Below are 16,434 nucleotides of genomic sequence, written 5' to 3'. Positions count from 1 at the left end.
CCCTCGAAACATGGTTTTGAATCAAAGGGAATATTCAGCCTGCGTGTGGACGAGATCTTACAGATAATATAAATAACCTGTAGCTTCGTGTCAGCTAATAGGCTGGCTGATCTTTTTTAATTTGCGGGATTTGGGTTGGAAATAAGCACATAGGTTGGTTTGCTGAGTAAAAACGACCACGATGCAGTTTGCAGAATATATAATGATAATAATATATAATAGCAGAGAGTAAAATGTAAATATATGGAAATATAGAGGAAGAAAAGTTCACTGGAAATTTCTGTAATTTGCAGAAAACATGTCATGTAGTTAATAACTGTACATGTTATAACATGACAAAAATATTGGTCTGTTGTTTCACTTATTCACGGATTGTTTTGTGTCATTTCGTCGTCCTTATTGTTTGTCTTTTAAACTTTTATTACCTCTTCACAGAACAACTGGAGGGGTTTTATGCTGTTTTCCTGGAGGGATTATTACCTTATAACCAAACTGCAATTGCTGCTGCTAAATCACTAAGACTGCTGCTTTTCTGCCGTTCAGGTCGGTGCTACTCATCACATTGTAGTTAATGGCCACAGAATCATGTTTTCTCTTCTGAATTACCAATGAAAATGCATCTTTATTGGATAACTAACGACTATTTATTCATATCTTGCACTGCACAGTAGCTGCTGTTTTATTCTATTTTATCTTATTTATGTATGTATGTTGTGTGTTTTCATTCTTGCCCTATAAAGCTCTTTGTAATCTCAGGCTATGCTACCACTGGTGCTATATTATTATTAATAATATTATTATTAGTCACATATTCTCCATATTCTGAATTTTACGAAAGGATTCACTCAGTGTTTTTCAGATGTGACACTCTGTTGTGTGACTGTTCTCTATATATAACCTCACTGCATCTTGTGCTTAATCCATGATCCATCCTTATCCACGCTGAACAGGTTTGTGTAACTCTACCACTGCATGCCCATGTAAAGGACGGCGGCTTCACACCAAGGACAATGGAGAGGTATAAAGAGGGACAGCGCCTCTGGTTATGTTTGTTATCCACAATCCTTTGGTGTTTCTGGGCGACTGTGCAGGATTTTTCTCAGTGTTGCGTCTTTTGAAAAACTTCGTTCGGTTAAGTTCCTGAACTTCCTGGAGAACACACTGGTGCGGTAAGCGGGTGAGTATAATGGGCTTCTGGATTCAATTTCAAGCATTATCCACTGCATAAAATAATCTAAAATATGCTGATGGTGTTTTTTGTGTGCGTCTCTGATTCCGGAGGACAAAATGAGCACAGATGGGGAAATGGCAATCTTCGGGCCGGCTGCCCAGTTCCTGCGCAAGTCTGAGAGGGAGAGGACGGAGGCTCAGTCTCGCCCGTTTGACAGCAAAACGGCGTGCTTTGTCAGCGATGAGAAGGAGCTGTACGTCAAGGCTGAAATCCAGGACAAGACGGACGGCAAAGTCACTGTCAAGACTGTGGACGAGAGAGTGGGTGGACTTCAGACCCACTGAGAAACTGACCTTTTATTAGACACTGAACAGTCAGAGAATGTGGCCTTTCTGTTATATGAGGGGTCTGAGCAGCACTTTAAATTCCAGGCTGATGTGGGGGGACTTAACGCAGCTTCAGGGAGTCTGTAAAAACCTGAAATAAAGAATCTGCAGAATTTTATTAGTCTGGCTTTCAACAGAGACATTTAGTCTCCCCTGAAGCTGCGAAGCTGCTTCACTTTCCACACGAGTAATATTTTCTTCACATTATGTTTTCAAAGGTCATTACGACAGTGAATGTGCAGTTTTTCCACTTTAGTAAAACTTGCTTTTCTGACATTACTTTAAACTTTAAGCATCATGATCCGTTTCATGTTTGAACAACAGAGATTTATGCTTCTGGTTTCCAGACTTTAACCGTCAGGGAGGACCAGGTGTTTCCCATGAACCCCCCGAAGTTTGATAAGATTGAGGACATGGTGATGATGACGCACCTTCACGAGCCGGCAGTGTTGTTCAACCTCAAGGAACGATACGCAGCGTGGATGATCTACGTGAGTCCGTCAGCGAATACGATGCCGATCAGGCCAGATTAAGACGGAGAGAGGCCCGAGCATCATTTCAAATAAAAGATGCGACAAAACTGCCAGTGATGAGAGGTTCAATGCAGCTCAATAATGTGCTGCATTTTCAGGAATCCCTAAATTTGACATTTTTACTGGGTAAAAATCTGAATACACTCCTGATATTGGACTTAGACAAAGACTGTGCTTACGTTTGTGTTTGACTGCTTTGACCCACTCATGTGCAGATCAGTAATTTGGCTTTGAATCTTAAAAAATGTTTTAAAAATGCAAAACATTTTCCAGGGAAGATTAAAATCTTTGCAGTGTGCATGAGAGCAGTGTTTGTGCTGACTGTTATTTTTACCTGCCATCTGCCCTGAAGTGCAACCTGCTGCTCATTTAACTGAAAGACCTGAAACTGAGACATTTTGTTCCCGGTGGAGTCGCTGTCAGCACAGACGAACGCTCACATCTTGATTTATGACTTTATTTTGACGCTGACTGAGCTATTAAGGGCTGAACATTTATAAATGTCATGGGAATAAAAACCTTTTGTTTTTGTAAATGCAGCGGAGGTAAAGAAAAGACAACAAAGTCTGCACCTCTAATGTTCAGCCTGGATTTCTGGTGTGTAGACCAGGTGCAAACCGTTACGCTAGCTGCTAGCGTGGCTAAAAAAGTCAGCATTTCTTTTCCATGCAGACCTACTCTGGGCTGTTCTGTGTCACTGTGAATCCCTACAAATGGCTGCCGGTCTACAACCCAGAGGTGGTCCGAGCCTACAGAGGGAAGAAGAGGATGGAGGTCCCCCCTCACATCTTCGCCCTGTCTGATAACGCCTATCAGTTCATGCTCACTGGTATGTCGGACACTGAAAATTAAAGCAGCTGCATCACTTTCTTTTATTCACCGTGCGTCTTCTTTTATGTCCACAGATCGTGAAAATCAGTCTATACTCATCACGTAAGTTTACCTGAGAATGTGTTTGTCTGCTGACAGATTACTGACAGATATAAATCAAATATTATAATATATTTCTATTGAAGTGGAGAATCCGGTGCAGGAAAAACCGTCAACACTAAACGTGTCATTCAGTATTTCGCGACAATCGCGGTGCCTGCAGACAAGAAAAAGGAGACAACTAGTAAAATGAAGGTGAGCTGCGACGACTTAAGACAGACTGTGCAGCTGGTGGAGTCGCTTCCTGTTCTGGATGTCAGATTCACATGTTTGCTTTTTGACAGGGGACTCTGGAGGATCAAATCATCCAGGCCAACCCGCTGCTGGAAGCGTTTGGGAATGCCAAGACCATGAGGAATGACAACTCATCTCGCTTTGTGAGGGACTCCGTTTTGACCTGATTTACCAAGAATTTGTCAAACGCAGACAATATGATGTTATTTGCTTTGTTCAACAGGGCAAATTCATTCGAATACACTTTGGCACAACCGGTAAACTGGCATCTGCAGATATTGAAACGTGTAAGTTTATACAAATTTTCTACAGAATATGTGAATATGAGACAAATTCTGTTTCTGTGAAGTAAAATTTCATTTGCATTTTCTTCCTTTAAGATCTGCTGGAGAAATCGAGAGTGACGTTCCAGCTGGCGGCTGAGAGGAGTTATCATATCTTTTATCAGCTTACTTGCAACAAGAAGCCTGAACTGATTGGTAATGTGATTAATTATTCTTTTTCTCATTGTTAATCTGACACAGACATTCATACAAAGAACTTTTAGCTTGATTTCTTTCCCTTCAGATCTGCTTCTCATCACCACCAACCCCTACGACTTCGCCTTCATCAGTCAAGGGGAAATCAGTGTCAAAAGCATCAATGACGCCGAGGAGTTAATGGCTACAGATGTGAGTCGACTCAATTAAAGCACACAAAGCTCGTTCTGTCTTCTCGGCTGCTTCAGATCCGACTTTATCCATTTCATGACACAGGAAGCCCTCGATATTCTGGGTTTCACTGCTGAGGAGAAAGTGTCCATCTACAAGCTGACTGGCGCTGTGATGCATTATGGGAACATGAAGTTCAAGCAGAAGCAGCGGGAGGAGCAGGCGGAGCCAGACGGCACCGAGGGTGAAGATCATCCATCCAAATTAATACTGACACGCAAGCAAAGGAAGCAGAGTGAGAGAAAGATTTCCAAAAGTTTCACGTTTTGTTTTTTATGTTTTTTGTAGAAGCTGATAAAGCAGCGTATCTGATGGGCCTGAACTCTGCTGATCTGCTGAAAAGCCTCTGTTACCCCAGAGTAAAGGTTGGAAACGAGTATGTTACCAAAGGACAGAATGTGCAGCAGGTAAGAGTATATGTTCTACTTCTGGATATACATAAAAATCCAGTAGGTGATTACTTCAAACCTACGGAAAACTACATACATACATATTTTGGGAATATTACAGGAATACTACAGGCACAGTGTGTCTCTATGATCCTCACGCTTCTGCCACTACATGTTGCTACTGGTCACTTTGATCATGATGGTTGCATTATTCTATATAGTACAGAATTGAGTATTTATAGCATGTAAACAAAGTAACTTAGAGGAAAAGACCCCTTTAAGACTCTGCCTGCTACTTCAGCACCATTGACAGCATTGTGGATTTATCAACACACAGTTAGGCTATTGATATTTCAGAACCATAGATTAAATCTTACACAAACCTTAGTCAGGTAAAGGATCAATGAATCAGACAGACTGATTCATTGATCCTTTGGGAGGGAGAGGCCTACCCTCACCTACCATTTATCTTGCAATAAAATTTCTGTATGACGAGGAAACTGTTTTTAACATTCCCTTTTTCCAGGTGTACAACTCTATTGGTGCCCTCGCTAAATCCGTCTATGAGAAGATGTTTTTGTGGATGGTCGTACGAATCAACCAGCAGCTGGATACTAAACAACCCAGACAACATTTCATTGGCGTTCTCGATATCGCCGGCTTTGAAATCTTTGATGTGGGTGTTCAATGTCTGTGTATTGTTTTAATTTTTTCCAGAGGTTCACTGACTGATGCAGGTTTATTCAAATACTATCTTTGCGACCTGTCTTCAGTTCAACAGCATGGAGCAACTCTGCATTAATTTCACAAACGAGAAGCTGCAACAGTTTTTCAACCATCATATGTTTGTACTGGAGCAAGAAGAATACAAGAAGGAAGGGATTGAGTGGGAGTTCATTGACTTTGGCATGGACTTAGCAGCCTGCATTGAGCTCATTGAAAAGGTACTGTGTAATTTAAGAGATGGCTTGAATGAAATTAAGTGCTGCATCCGCAATAATACTATTAACAAGAACGGTTTATTTCCCAGCCCATGGGGATCTTCTCCATCCTTGAAGAGGAGTGCATGTTCCCAAAGTCAACAGACACCTCTTTCAAGAACAAACTGTATGACCAACATCTTGGAAAGAACAACTGCTTCCTGAAGCCCAAAGCAGTCAAAGGCAAACCCGAGGCTCACTTCACGCTGATGCACTACGCCGGCACTGTGGACTACAACATCAGCGGCTGGCTGGACAAGAACAAAGACCCTCTGAACGAGTCTGTGGTGCAGCTTTACCAGAAGTCATCGGTCAAAATACTCGCCATGCTGTACGCAAGCTTTTCTGGATCCGAAGGCGAGTTCTGCTTTAAGCCTCGTGGCTCCTCCTGAATATTATAATAATATTATAATATTTTTATTAGCTAATAATTATTTATTAGCTAGATTATTTAGATTGCCTGAGTTCATGAACAGCCATCCTCATTTATTCTCTAAACATCTCTATATTATCATTTATTTTCACTGGAATATGATTGTGGAAATGCAGAAAAATAGATAAACTGACAGATCTGGTTTGCAGAAGGATCGCAAGTAGAGTGATGATCACTGTTAATGCGTATGGAGAAATATTGCAGTTGCAAAGCGAACATGATCAAAGTGAGATACTGCTGTTACTGTCCATTGGTTTTTATATTTCATTAATGCAGAGGCAGCTGCAGGAGGAGCCAAAAAAGGATCCAAGAAGAAGGGAGCGTCGTTCCAAACTGTGTCAGCACTGTTCAGGGTAAGATGCTAACAGGAGCTGATCAAGACGTTCTGGGTAACATTTTACACTGAGGTCAGACATTTTCTGAAACCATGACACTCAAAACACTTGAAGATTGTGTCTTTTCATTGCAACAAACTCCAATGTGAGAGAGAACTCATAAAGGTTTGCATACACATGCTCTGAATGTTGGATTTGTTTGAAGGTTTAGAAATGGAAACAAAACTATTTTCACGTGTAAATCTTCTTACAGGAGAATCTTGGGAAGCTCATGACTAATCTGAGAACTACTCATCCTCACTTTGTGCGGTGTTTGATACCAAATGAGACCAAAACACCAGGTACCTCTGATAATTCTCCCATGATGACATACACGTATATACTCTAAAACAACATGCATGAAACTAATATTTGCCTTCATCACAGGTGCTATGGAAAACCAGCTGGTTATCCACCAACTACGCTGCAACGGCGTGCTGGAGGGCATCCGGATCTGCAGGAAAGGATTTCCGAGCAGAATTCTCTATGGGGACTTCAAGCAGAGGTAAATAACGTTCTGGATTCAAATATTCAATGTTTGCTCCCATACTCAGACCTATTATTCCTTCTACAGATACAGGATTCTGAATCCCAGTGCTGTTCCAGAGGGACAGTTTATGGATAACAAAAAAGCTGCAGAGAAACTGCTGGGCTCAATCGATGTGGATCACACTCAGTACAAGTTTGGACACACCAAGGTTTTTATTTGTGACAGCACTTTGGTTAAAATGTAGAGATACTAAAAGCAAATGAGCTGCACGGATAAATAATGACCGTTAATTGATTTCAGGTGTTTTTTAAAGCTGGTCTGCTGGGAGCTTTGGAGGAAATGAGAGACGAGCGGTTGGCTCAGGTTGTCACCTCCACTCAGGCTCTGTGTCGCGCTTACCTGGTTCGGCTGGAGTACCAGAAGATGGTGGCCAGAAAGTAAACACATCTACTGCTTTAAAGCTGCACTTTTACATGGTGAAAGTCAAAGGCAAAAGGACGTGTTTGCGTGTTGTCAGGCTGCAGGAAAACTCTCAATCTGAAAGACAACACTGTGTGTCTTGGAAAATGTTTGGCAGTCGTGTGAAATATGTACATTGTGTTTAAATGGGCTACATGACTTGTGGAGTAAACTTACTGTCAAAGTAACCCAAGTTTTGCTTTGACAGGGAGGCAATCTACACGATCCAGTATAACTTCCGCTCCTTCATGAACGTGAAACACTGGCCATGGATGAAGCTGTATTTTAAACTCAAGCCTCTCCTGAAGAGCGCTGAGGCTGAGAAGGAAATGGCCCAAATGAAGGTGGATTTCACAAAACTCAAAGACGATCTGGCCAAATCAGAAAACCGGCGGCGAGAACTCGAAGAGAAGATGGTTTCCATCGTGCAGGAGAAGAATGATCTCCTCCTCCAAGTGCAGACAGTAAGTTCAACCACAGGCAGAGTTAGGAGAGGGTCACAGTTGGTTTGTTATGGTCATTGAAGTCTTTAGCTCTAATGTTGCTGCACAAACTTGATATCAGGAGGCAGATAACCTCCTGGATGCAGAGGAGAGATGTGAAGGCCTCATCAAAAGCAAGATCCAGCTGGAAGCCAAGCTGAAGGAGGTGACAGAGCGACTGGAGGATGAGGAGGAGGTCAACGCTGAGCTGACTGCCAAGAAGAGAAGGCTCGAGGACGAGTGCTCTGAACTGAAGAGGGACATCGACGACTTGGAGCTCACCTTAGCCAAAGTGGAGAAGGAGAAACATGCGGTAGAAAACAAGGTAATATCCTGCACACTGTGCTGCTTGCATGTGCTGTATCATCATTTTTAAGGAGGAATTACCACATCAGTTCTGAATAATGACTTTAGGTGAAAAACCTGACCGAAGAAATCATGAGCCAAGATGAAAATATCACCAAACTGTCGAAGGAGAAGAAAGCCCTGCAGGAGGCTCATCAGCAAACGCTGGACGACCTGCAGTCAGAGGAGGACAAACTAAACTCTCTGACCAAAGCCAAAACCAAACTAGAACAGCAGGTGGATGAGGTGGGTGGGCGTTCACACAGCAGACGCTGAACATGACGCCGCGTGTTGCTCTTGTTAAGATGTAACGACAGCGTGTGTGATTTCAGCTGGAAGCTTCGCTGGAGCAAGAGAAGAAGGTCCGCATGGATCTGGAGAGAGTCAAGAGGAAGCTGGAGGGTGACCTGAAACTTGCTCAGGAGTCCATAATGGATCTGGAGAATGAGAAGCAGCAGCTGGATGAAAAGCTGAAGAAGTAAGTCAGTCCCCAAACATCCATCTGCAGGGTGGTGTGCATGTGGTTTATCTGTATTAGCAACATCGATCACAGCTTTTCAGGCTGCAGCTGTCCTGTTTGACAGTGCCAATAAATTGTGTTCAAAATGCAGCAATATGGTACAGTATTACAAAGCTTCCCTCTCCACTTCCAGGTTAGCTTCTGCTAGCTTTCACTGCTCAGTGAAATGCATCATTTTTCAACTGTACCATGATTGAGCTTTTCGGAAAGAAACAACCTGTGGGAGCTTTACATTTTATAACTGAGTTCACTAAATTCTATTGTCAGTGTGCTGGTCTATCAGGTCTCACCTGTCCTGTTTGACAAAACCAATAGAGTTCAATCAAAACAGAGGCAGCACACTGGAGGTAACAGATTTCACACTATGTCTGAATGCTTTGAAATGAACAACAGCTGCAACAGTGTGACACTTTGCTGATGCATTTTCTAAGTTTGTGATTAAGTAAAAAAAAAAAAAAACGCTTCACTTCATGCTACAGGAAAGACTTTGAGTTGTCACAGCTGCAGACGAAGATAGAAGATGAACAAGCTCTTGGTGCTCAGCTACAGAAGAAAATAAAAGAGCTGCAGGTGAAGAATTCAATCATTGCCTTGAGTTTGAGGTGATGTCATAAACCTGAATTAGTGGGTGGACTCTTCCACGGTTACATCGTTGCAGCCTCTTATCTGCAGGCCCGAATCGAGGAGTTGGAGGAGGAAATCGAGGCCGAGCGCTCGGCTCGAGCCAAAGTGGAGAAGCAGAGGTCCGACCTGTCCAGGGAGCTGGAGGAGATCACGGAGAGGCTGGAGGAGGCCGGAGGAGCCACCGCTGCTCAGGCTGAGATGAACAAGAAGCGGGAAGCCGAGTTCCTGAAGCTACGCAGGGAGCTGGAGGAGTGTTCCCTGCAGCACGAGGCCACGTCTGCTGCTCTGCGCAAGAAACATGCAGACAGCGTGGCTGAGCTGGGAGAGCAGCTGGACAACATCCAGAGGGTCAGGCAGAAGCTGGAGAAGGAGAAGAGCGAGCTCAGGCTGGAGATGGACGACCTGGCAAGCAATATGGAAACCATGGCCAAAGCAAAGGTTGGTGACCAAAATCACAATTCTTATATTGAGTTGAGTAAGACACAACAAGTGCATCTTTTCTATTTCAAATTTCAAGATCAATTTAGAAAAAATGTGCCGTTCACTCGAAGATCAACTGAACGAGGTGAAAACCAAAGAGGAGGAGAATCAGAGACTCATAAACGACCTCTCAAGTCAGAAAGCTCGGCTGCAGACAGAGAATGGTGAGGAATATTCGATTGTGTGTGAGCAGCCAAGCCAGCAGTCACATACACTCACAGGCGAGGCTGTTCTAATGTTTTTACAATTATCCTGCAGCTGAAATGTCTCGGCAGCTTGAAGAAAAAGAATCCTTAATGTCACAGCTAACTCGAGGAAAACAGGCTTTTATTCAGCAGATTGAGGAGCTGAAAAGACTTCATGAGGAGGAAGTGAAGGTAAACAAAAGAGCACAGTGAAATGTTTCAAAGTTTGAGGATGCAGATTAAGTGTTCATGCCAGCTCTGTAATTTCTTCAAAGGCAAAAAATGCCCTGGCTCACGGTCTGCAATCAGCTCGACACGACTGCGAGCTGCTCAGAGAGCAGTACGAGGAGGAGCAGGAGGCCAAAGCCGAGCTGCACCGCTGCCTGTCCAAGGCCAACAGCGAGGTGGCTCAGTGGAGAACTAAATACGAGACGGATGCCATCCAGCGCACCGAAGAGCTCGAGGAGGCAAAGTAAGAGAAATCTCCACAAAACTTCAAAGCAGGAAAATCTCCTGAGGCCTCATGGTGTCTGTTCTCCTGCAGGAAGAAGCTGGCACTGCGTCTGCAGGATGCAGAAGAGGCTGTCGAGGCCGTTAACTCCAAGTGCTCCTCTCTGGAGAAGACCAAACAGCGGCTGCAAGGAGAGGTGGAGGACTTAATGATGGATGTTGAGAGGTCAAATGCTGCTGCTGCTGCCTTGGACAAGAAGCAGAGGAATTTTGATAAGGTTTGGATCTTAAGATCTTAAGTGTAAGTGGCTGATTAACAAACTGAGATATTCAGTTCGTGAATATAATAAAACTACACGTTGAGGAAGCAACAGAATTGGAATGTGCACTTTACACCTGGGCAGTATTCATAATGAAAGGCAGGTGGCGACATCATGGATCACAGCTCCATTTTTCACCAAAATAAAATGGTATTAAATATACCATTTTATTTTGGTAAAATAGCCTCATTTAGCCTCAACTGGGACTGAATGCTTCCCATTGAAAAGCTTTGGGAAGCTGCTGTGTGCTGCACCAGACATGTGTGTTCACCAAACCAACCAATTAGTCTCCTGTAAAACAAGGCAGTGACATCATAAACCTCACCTTTGTGTAATAAGTTTTCTGTGTAATGAGGTGACTGCGATGAAATGCAAGTATTGTTGGTGAGACCAGCAGTCATAGTGAGTGTTTTTTCCCCAGTGGCATCACTGAGCCTCTTCCACACTGTAAAAGAAACATGAACAAAAGTGTTTTACAAAAGAAAAGCCTCCCAGGCCAGGTCAAGTCCATTTTACTGTAAATGCAATTTTAATGACAAGCCGTCAAAACCTGCATCATAACAGGGACATGAAGCATCCCTGCTGCCAAACAACCTACAGCAAAACAGAACAAGTATTTTATTGTCTCTGTTTTAGCCTTATCAGAGTATTAGCATCTTTTTTGAAATGGTGTTTCATACATTTCCTGATTTTTGTATTGTTTTATCTGCTTTTCCAACCAAAATGTGGTTTAAAACAATCAACAAGTTCCCAAGAAGGAAGCAACAAATCTTTTCTGTTGGACACTAAATAAAACAGAATAATTTTAACCAGATCTGTCAACCTAAGTAGTAATAGTTGTTTGTTTCGAAGATTCATCCGTACCATCTGCTCCTGTAGGTTTTGGCTGAGTGGAAGCAGAAACATGAGGAAAGTCAGGCAGAGGTGGAGTCAGCCATAAAAGAGGTGCGTTGTTTGGGAACTGAGAACTTCAAGATGAAGAACGCCTTCGAAGAATGTCTGGAACAACTGGAGACGCTCAAACGGGAAAATAAAAACCTGCAACGTATGCTAGCGCCGTTCTTTGCATCTAATGCACAGCCTGCGTTTTTAATGCAAAGCAATGACAGACACATTCCATGATTTCTTTCCCAGAGGAAGTAATGGATCTGACCGAGCAGCTGGGAGAGACGGGAAAAACCATCCACGAGCTTGAGAAATCAAAGAAACAGACTGAACAGGAGAAGCTGGAGGCCCAGACTGCGCTGGAGGAGGCGGAGGTGAGAAGAACAAACATCATTTATATCCAGCATCTGTGGTCAACATGACTTCATCTCACATCTGTACTCAGGCCTCCCTGGAGCACGACGAATCCAAGATCCTGCGAGTCCAGCTGGAGCTGAACCAGGTGAAGTCTGAGGTGGACAAGAAGATAGGCGAGAAGGACGAAGAGATCGAACAGCTGAAGCGAAACAGCCAACGAGTCATCGACGCGATGCAAAGTAATTTAGACGCTGAGGTCCGGAGCAGGAACGACGCCCTGAGGGTGAAGAAAAAGATGGAGGGGGACCTCAACGAGATGGAGATCCAGCTGAGCCACGCTAACAGGCAGGCGGCCGAGTCCCAGAAACAGCTGAGGAACATTCAAGTTCAGCTGAAGGTGAGTAAGAGGAGCATGTGAAGACTGAGGGTGTTAGTATCTCCCTAATCATTCCAACGGCCCGCCCACGGGTTCATGTTTATTAATCTTCCCGTCTATTTACACAAGCGCTACCTTTATATTTTTACTAATATTACACAGAAAGCTAAAGTTCTCTGAGTCAATTAATAGAAACCCCTTAAATATACACTCACAACAGGAGGCACAATAAACACCAACAGCGGACAGAAAAAACGTTTTAAAATTGAGGCAACTCACCAATTACGTCTCTCAGTGATCCACAGATCAATGCCAATCTGACAGAAACGGTCTGGAAACATCCACAAAAGTCTGGAAGATCCACTGCTGTAAAAATATTTAGTCCAAAACATGATAATAATCCACAGAAAGAGGTTTTCTACTTTTAACTCAGCAGGTGCTGTGCTCGTCCATTGAGTTTTCCCTGTTACACCTTCTGGAAACAGACGAGCACATGTCTCCACTTCCTGAGTGAGTCCCAGATTTTAAATGACACCTCACTTGACCAATCACAATCTGCCATATGAGGCCTAGCAACTGTAGAAGCCAATACGAGTCTAAGTTTAACAGCAGGGCCTCATTCTCTTCTTCTGTGTGAAGAACGAGCCAATCACAATCAATTTTGTACATGACTGACACTTTGAATTGCCAATGAAAATCTGAACATGACGATATGCCAAATTAGTGACTGATTTACACCTTTTATCACCTCATATCAAGGATTTCAGTCCTCACAGGGATATTACGCATAATTTGAAGTGTTAAATATAGTAAATGACCTCAGTATAAAGATATATACTTATCAGTATAAATATAGATACTTATGTAGATGAATATGATAAATTGCCTTTTTATGGAGGACACCCAGATATAGCATGAGAGGAAATGTGAAACTATTCAGTTTTTGTGGTATTGTTGTCAGTTTTTATTTAACTTGGACTAAGGTAAGACTTCATGCTGTGGTCCCATTGTGTTTCCAACTTATGGGTAATAGCTTTTAGGCTAATTTTACTGGAACAGTATGGGGTCACACATACAGCAGAAAGTCAGTATTTCCATTCCACCGAACAGGAAGTTCAGATTCACCTGGACGATGCTTTGAGAAACAACGAGGACATGAAGGAGCAGGTCGCCATGACTGAGCGCAGGAGCAACCTCATGCAGGCTGAAATGGAGGAGATCAGAGCAGCTCTGGAGCAAACCGAAAGGAGCCGCAAGCTAGCAGAGCAGGAACTGCTGGACGCCAGCGAGAGGGTGCAGCTGCTTCACTCACAGGTGCAAACCCACCTGCATTTCATCAGCAGCTTCACTTTCATGTATAATCACGACTTTATGACTTTCTGTGTACTTGTCTGTGAAAGGAGATGCTCGTAGTGATGAATCAACACTCGTTGAGCTCAGTGTTTTGGTTTTTTGGTCCACAACTCTTGCACTAAACCTTTTTAGCAGCTAAAGAAGCAGCTATTTCCCTCAGAAGTTGTTGGAGACCAAAAAATGGAGCTAAAATAGAGTGAATGTTGGATTTTTATTCCCTTAGACAGACAGAAACACAACACCAAATGAATGTTTTGTTTGTTGGATATGTCAGTGTTGTGTTCAAAGCCTGTTTCTGCTGCCCCCAAGTGGCCAAAAGGTGCATTATTGCAGGTTTAAAGGTCCAGTGTGGAGGATTTCATGTATCTATTGGCAGAATTGGAATACGATATTCACTGTTACGTTTTCATTGGTGTATAATCACCAGAAAAAAGTTTCTACAATAGCCCTGGACAGACAAACCAAACACTGGCTCTGGGGAGTTTTGCTGAGGTCGTATTTTAGCATGATGTCGTCATATAATAACTTTTTTTCCAGAATACCAGCCTGCTCAACAGTCGGAAGAAGCTGGAGGCCGATCTGTCTCACATTCAGGGCGAGATGGACGACAGCGTTCAAGCAGCCAGGAATGCTGAGGAGAAAGCCAAGAAAGCCATCACTGATGTAAGGGTCTGGATTTCGCTAAATTCTCATCTGCCCCAACAGCCATCCACTCATTACTTAACTACACCTTTCAGGCTGCCATGATGGCTGAAGAGCTGAAGAAAGAGCAGGACACCAGCGCTCACCTGGAGAGGATGAAGAAGAACCTGGAGGTGACGGTGAAAGACCTGCAGCAGCGTCTGGACGAGGCCGAGAACCTGGCCATGAAGGGCGGAAAGAAGCAGCTCCAAAAACTGGAAGCAAGGGTGAAGTTTTGCTCTTAAATGTCCAAAAAATCCTGCTGGATTCATAAATCTATTATGTTTTTGTGGTTCTGTAAAATTGCTGCTTTATTGAATCATTTATTCCTGAAAAAGACCATTTAAAGGGTTTAATCATGTACAAATTTGCCAACACTGCTCTCAAACTGCATGCAGGCCATTAATCCAATACAGGAGAGGATGACCAGAGCTGGTTTTATTTACAGTCCATTAAAAGTCTCTTTGAAGAATGTGTCTGCTGTTCTGCAGGTGCGAGAGCTGGAGAATGAGCTCGAGGCAGAACAAAGACATGCCTCAGACTCTGTGAAAGGGGTTCGCAAACTTGAGCGCAGGATTAAGGAGCTCACCTATCAGGTAAACTTGTTCTACTACACTGTGAAAATACACTACAAGTACAGTCAAAAGTAAAATTACTCATGTTCCCTTTCAGTTTTTTACTATCATATCTGATGTTTGTGGATTAATATTCCTGCTGCATTCATGTGGATGCTGCATTTTACTGCTGATGTTTCAGGTTGAGCTCATTTGAACTACTTTATTTACTGTTGGCCGGTTTAATCTACAGCAAAGCATCATATTCTATAAGATCATCATATGTATGTGGCGTGGCTGTCCTATGAGAACCACGTATCTCCAAAATCTGCCCGTTTGCAGCTTTGTGACGATGCATTTCCAGCTGATCCAAGAGGAGGAGAATTTTCTCAAGACATAAAGGAAAAATTCATCCTTCAGTTTATCACAAGCGTTCAACATCCACACATCCTGAGATACGTGGTTTTCATGAAAAACTCTATTCTGCAAAGTCACTTGTGACTAAAGCTGTCAGAAAAATGTAGTGGAGTAGACGTTTAATGCTGCGCAAAATAGAAATACTCCATTAAAAGTACCTCACATTTGTACTGAAGTACAGTACTTGAGTAAATGTACTTGGTTACTTTCTATCACTGGTGTTTTAACGTATCTGTCTTCTGTCACTGAACGTCAGTCTGATGAGGACAAGAAAAACATGATGAGGCTGCAGGAGCTGGTGGATAAATTCCAGCTGAAGGTCAAAGTGTACAAGAGGCAGGCTGAAGAAGCTGTGAGTGACCTTCTCCGCTCTGAGTGAAACGTCGTTTAACTCCACGTCTGGAGGTTGTCATTGATCGCTTCTTTGGTGCCTGACAGGAGGAGCAAGCCAACACCCATCTGATGAAGCTGAGGAAGGTGCAGCACGAGCTGGAGGAGGCTGAAGAGCGAGCCGACATCGCCGAGTCCCAGATCAATAAGATGAAGGTCAAGAGTCGTGACCTGGGGAAGGTGAATCAATCAGCTTCTGGCAAAACGCTGCATCTCGTTAACACTGATGATGACCACTAATGTCTCTCTCATTTCCTCTTTCGCAGGCGAAAGACAGTGGAGATTAGACTGAGGCTGCAGAGGAGATGATAAAGTCTGCTGAGATAGTGTTCAACATACTCTTAACTGAAAATGTCTGTAATTCTTCGTTTAAAGCCGTTATGTGTTTGCAGGAGGCTCTGAGTACGTCAGCAGCACCAGTCTGTCGCTGCCTGACCAATATTTAACTGCATGTCCAGAAGATTCATTTGTGTATCTGAACACTGCTGTTATGTGATTATTAGGCATTGTTGCATTGAGATGAACCTAATTCTCTGCAGAGGAAGAGCTCAGGAAGATCACAGGCTCCTCATCGCCCCACGCAGACCCGAAGTCGTCTTCTCTTCAGTGGACGTTTTAGTCACGTGATCGTCATCGTTTGCTCACTGAGTCTTTTTCAAATCGTGACTTTTTGTTTGTGTTTTCACCAACTTTTTCACAAGCTGAGCATGTTTTTAAAAAACTTCTGAGGGGAAAATGCCAAACTGAGCACAAAGTGGCTTTAAATGATGATCAGCATCATGAAGTGCATTGTGGTAGTGGATGTATGTTGCCCTAATTTCAATAAAATCTATATTAAAGGTATATTCTTCTTCTTATTATTATTATTTTATTGCTGAATTTACCTGTTTAGTGAGTGAAATGTTATTAAGCAAAAACAGGACAAA

At 43.1% G+C, this 16,434-nt stretch overlaps 1 protein-coding gene across 1 annotated transcript; it reads left to right on the top strand.

Moving 5' to 3' along the window:
- Positions 1–1,287: 1,287 nt before the first annotated feature.
- LOC121620372 (myosin-4-like) lies at positions 1,288–15,748 on the top strand. The gene is made up of 38 exons (XM_041956403.1): positions 1,288–1,491; positions 1,905–2,048; positions 2,763–2,919; positions 2,996–3,023; positions 3,107–3,215; positions 3,305–3,397; positions 3,478–3,541; positions 3,635–3,733; positions 3,822–3,925; positions 4,010–4,148; positions 4,253–4,371; positions 4,880–5,029; positions 5,127–5,297; positions 5,384–5,690; positions 6,043–6,119; positions 6,355–6,442; positions 6,528–6,645; positions 6,715–6,838; positions 6,931–7,067; positions 7,298–7,553; positions 7,654–7,896; positions 7,986–8,162; positions 8,249–8,394; positions 8,916–9,006; positions 9,109–9,498; positions 9,578–9,704; positions 9,799–9,917; positions 10,001–10,197; positions 10,270–10,453; positions 11,375–11,540; positions 11,630–11,754; positions 11,826–12,134; positions 13,224–13,427; positions 14,004–14,129; positions 14,204–14,374; positions 14,639–14,743; positions 15,375–15,470; positions 15,557–15,748. The coding sequence occupies exons 1-38, from the start codon at positions 1,288–1,290 to the stop codon at positions 15,746–15,748; spliced, it is 5,856 nt and encodes a 1,951-aa protein (XP_041812337.1).
- Positions 15,749–16,434: the final 686 nt, after the last annotated feature.

This window comes from Chelmon rostratus, chromosome 17 (assembly GCF_017976325.1).
Source record: "Chelmon rostratus isolate fCheRos1 chromosome 17, fCheRos1.pri, whole genome shotgun sequence".
Taxonomy (NCBI): Eukaryota; Metazoa; Chordata; class Actinopteri; order Chaetodontiformes; family Chaetodontidae; genus Chelmon; species Chelmon rostratus.
Note: the sequence above shows the minus strand (reverse complement) of the source record. Positions and strands in the feature narration are given on the sequence as shown.

Bases quoted from the DNA above. Each gene is read 5' to 3' on its own strand.
- LOC121620372 (XM_041956403.1), top strand. From the start codon at position 1,288: ATGAGCACAGATGGGGAAATGGCAATCTTCGGGCCGGCTGCCCAGTTC. The intron at 3,024-3,106 runs GTAAGTTTACCT...TTTCTATTGAAG, and splicing joins AATCAGTCTATACTCATCAC to TGGAGAATCCGGTGCAGGAA. The intron at 9,499-9,577 runs GTTGGTGACCAA...TCAAATTTCAAG, and splicing joins AAACCATGGCCAAAGCAAAG to ATCAATTTAGAAAAAATGTG.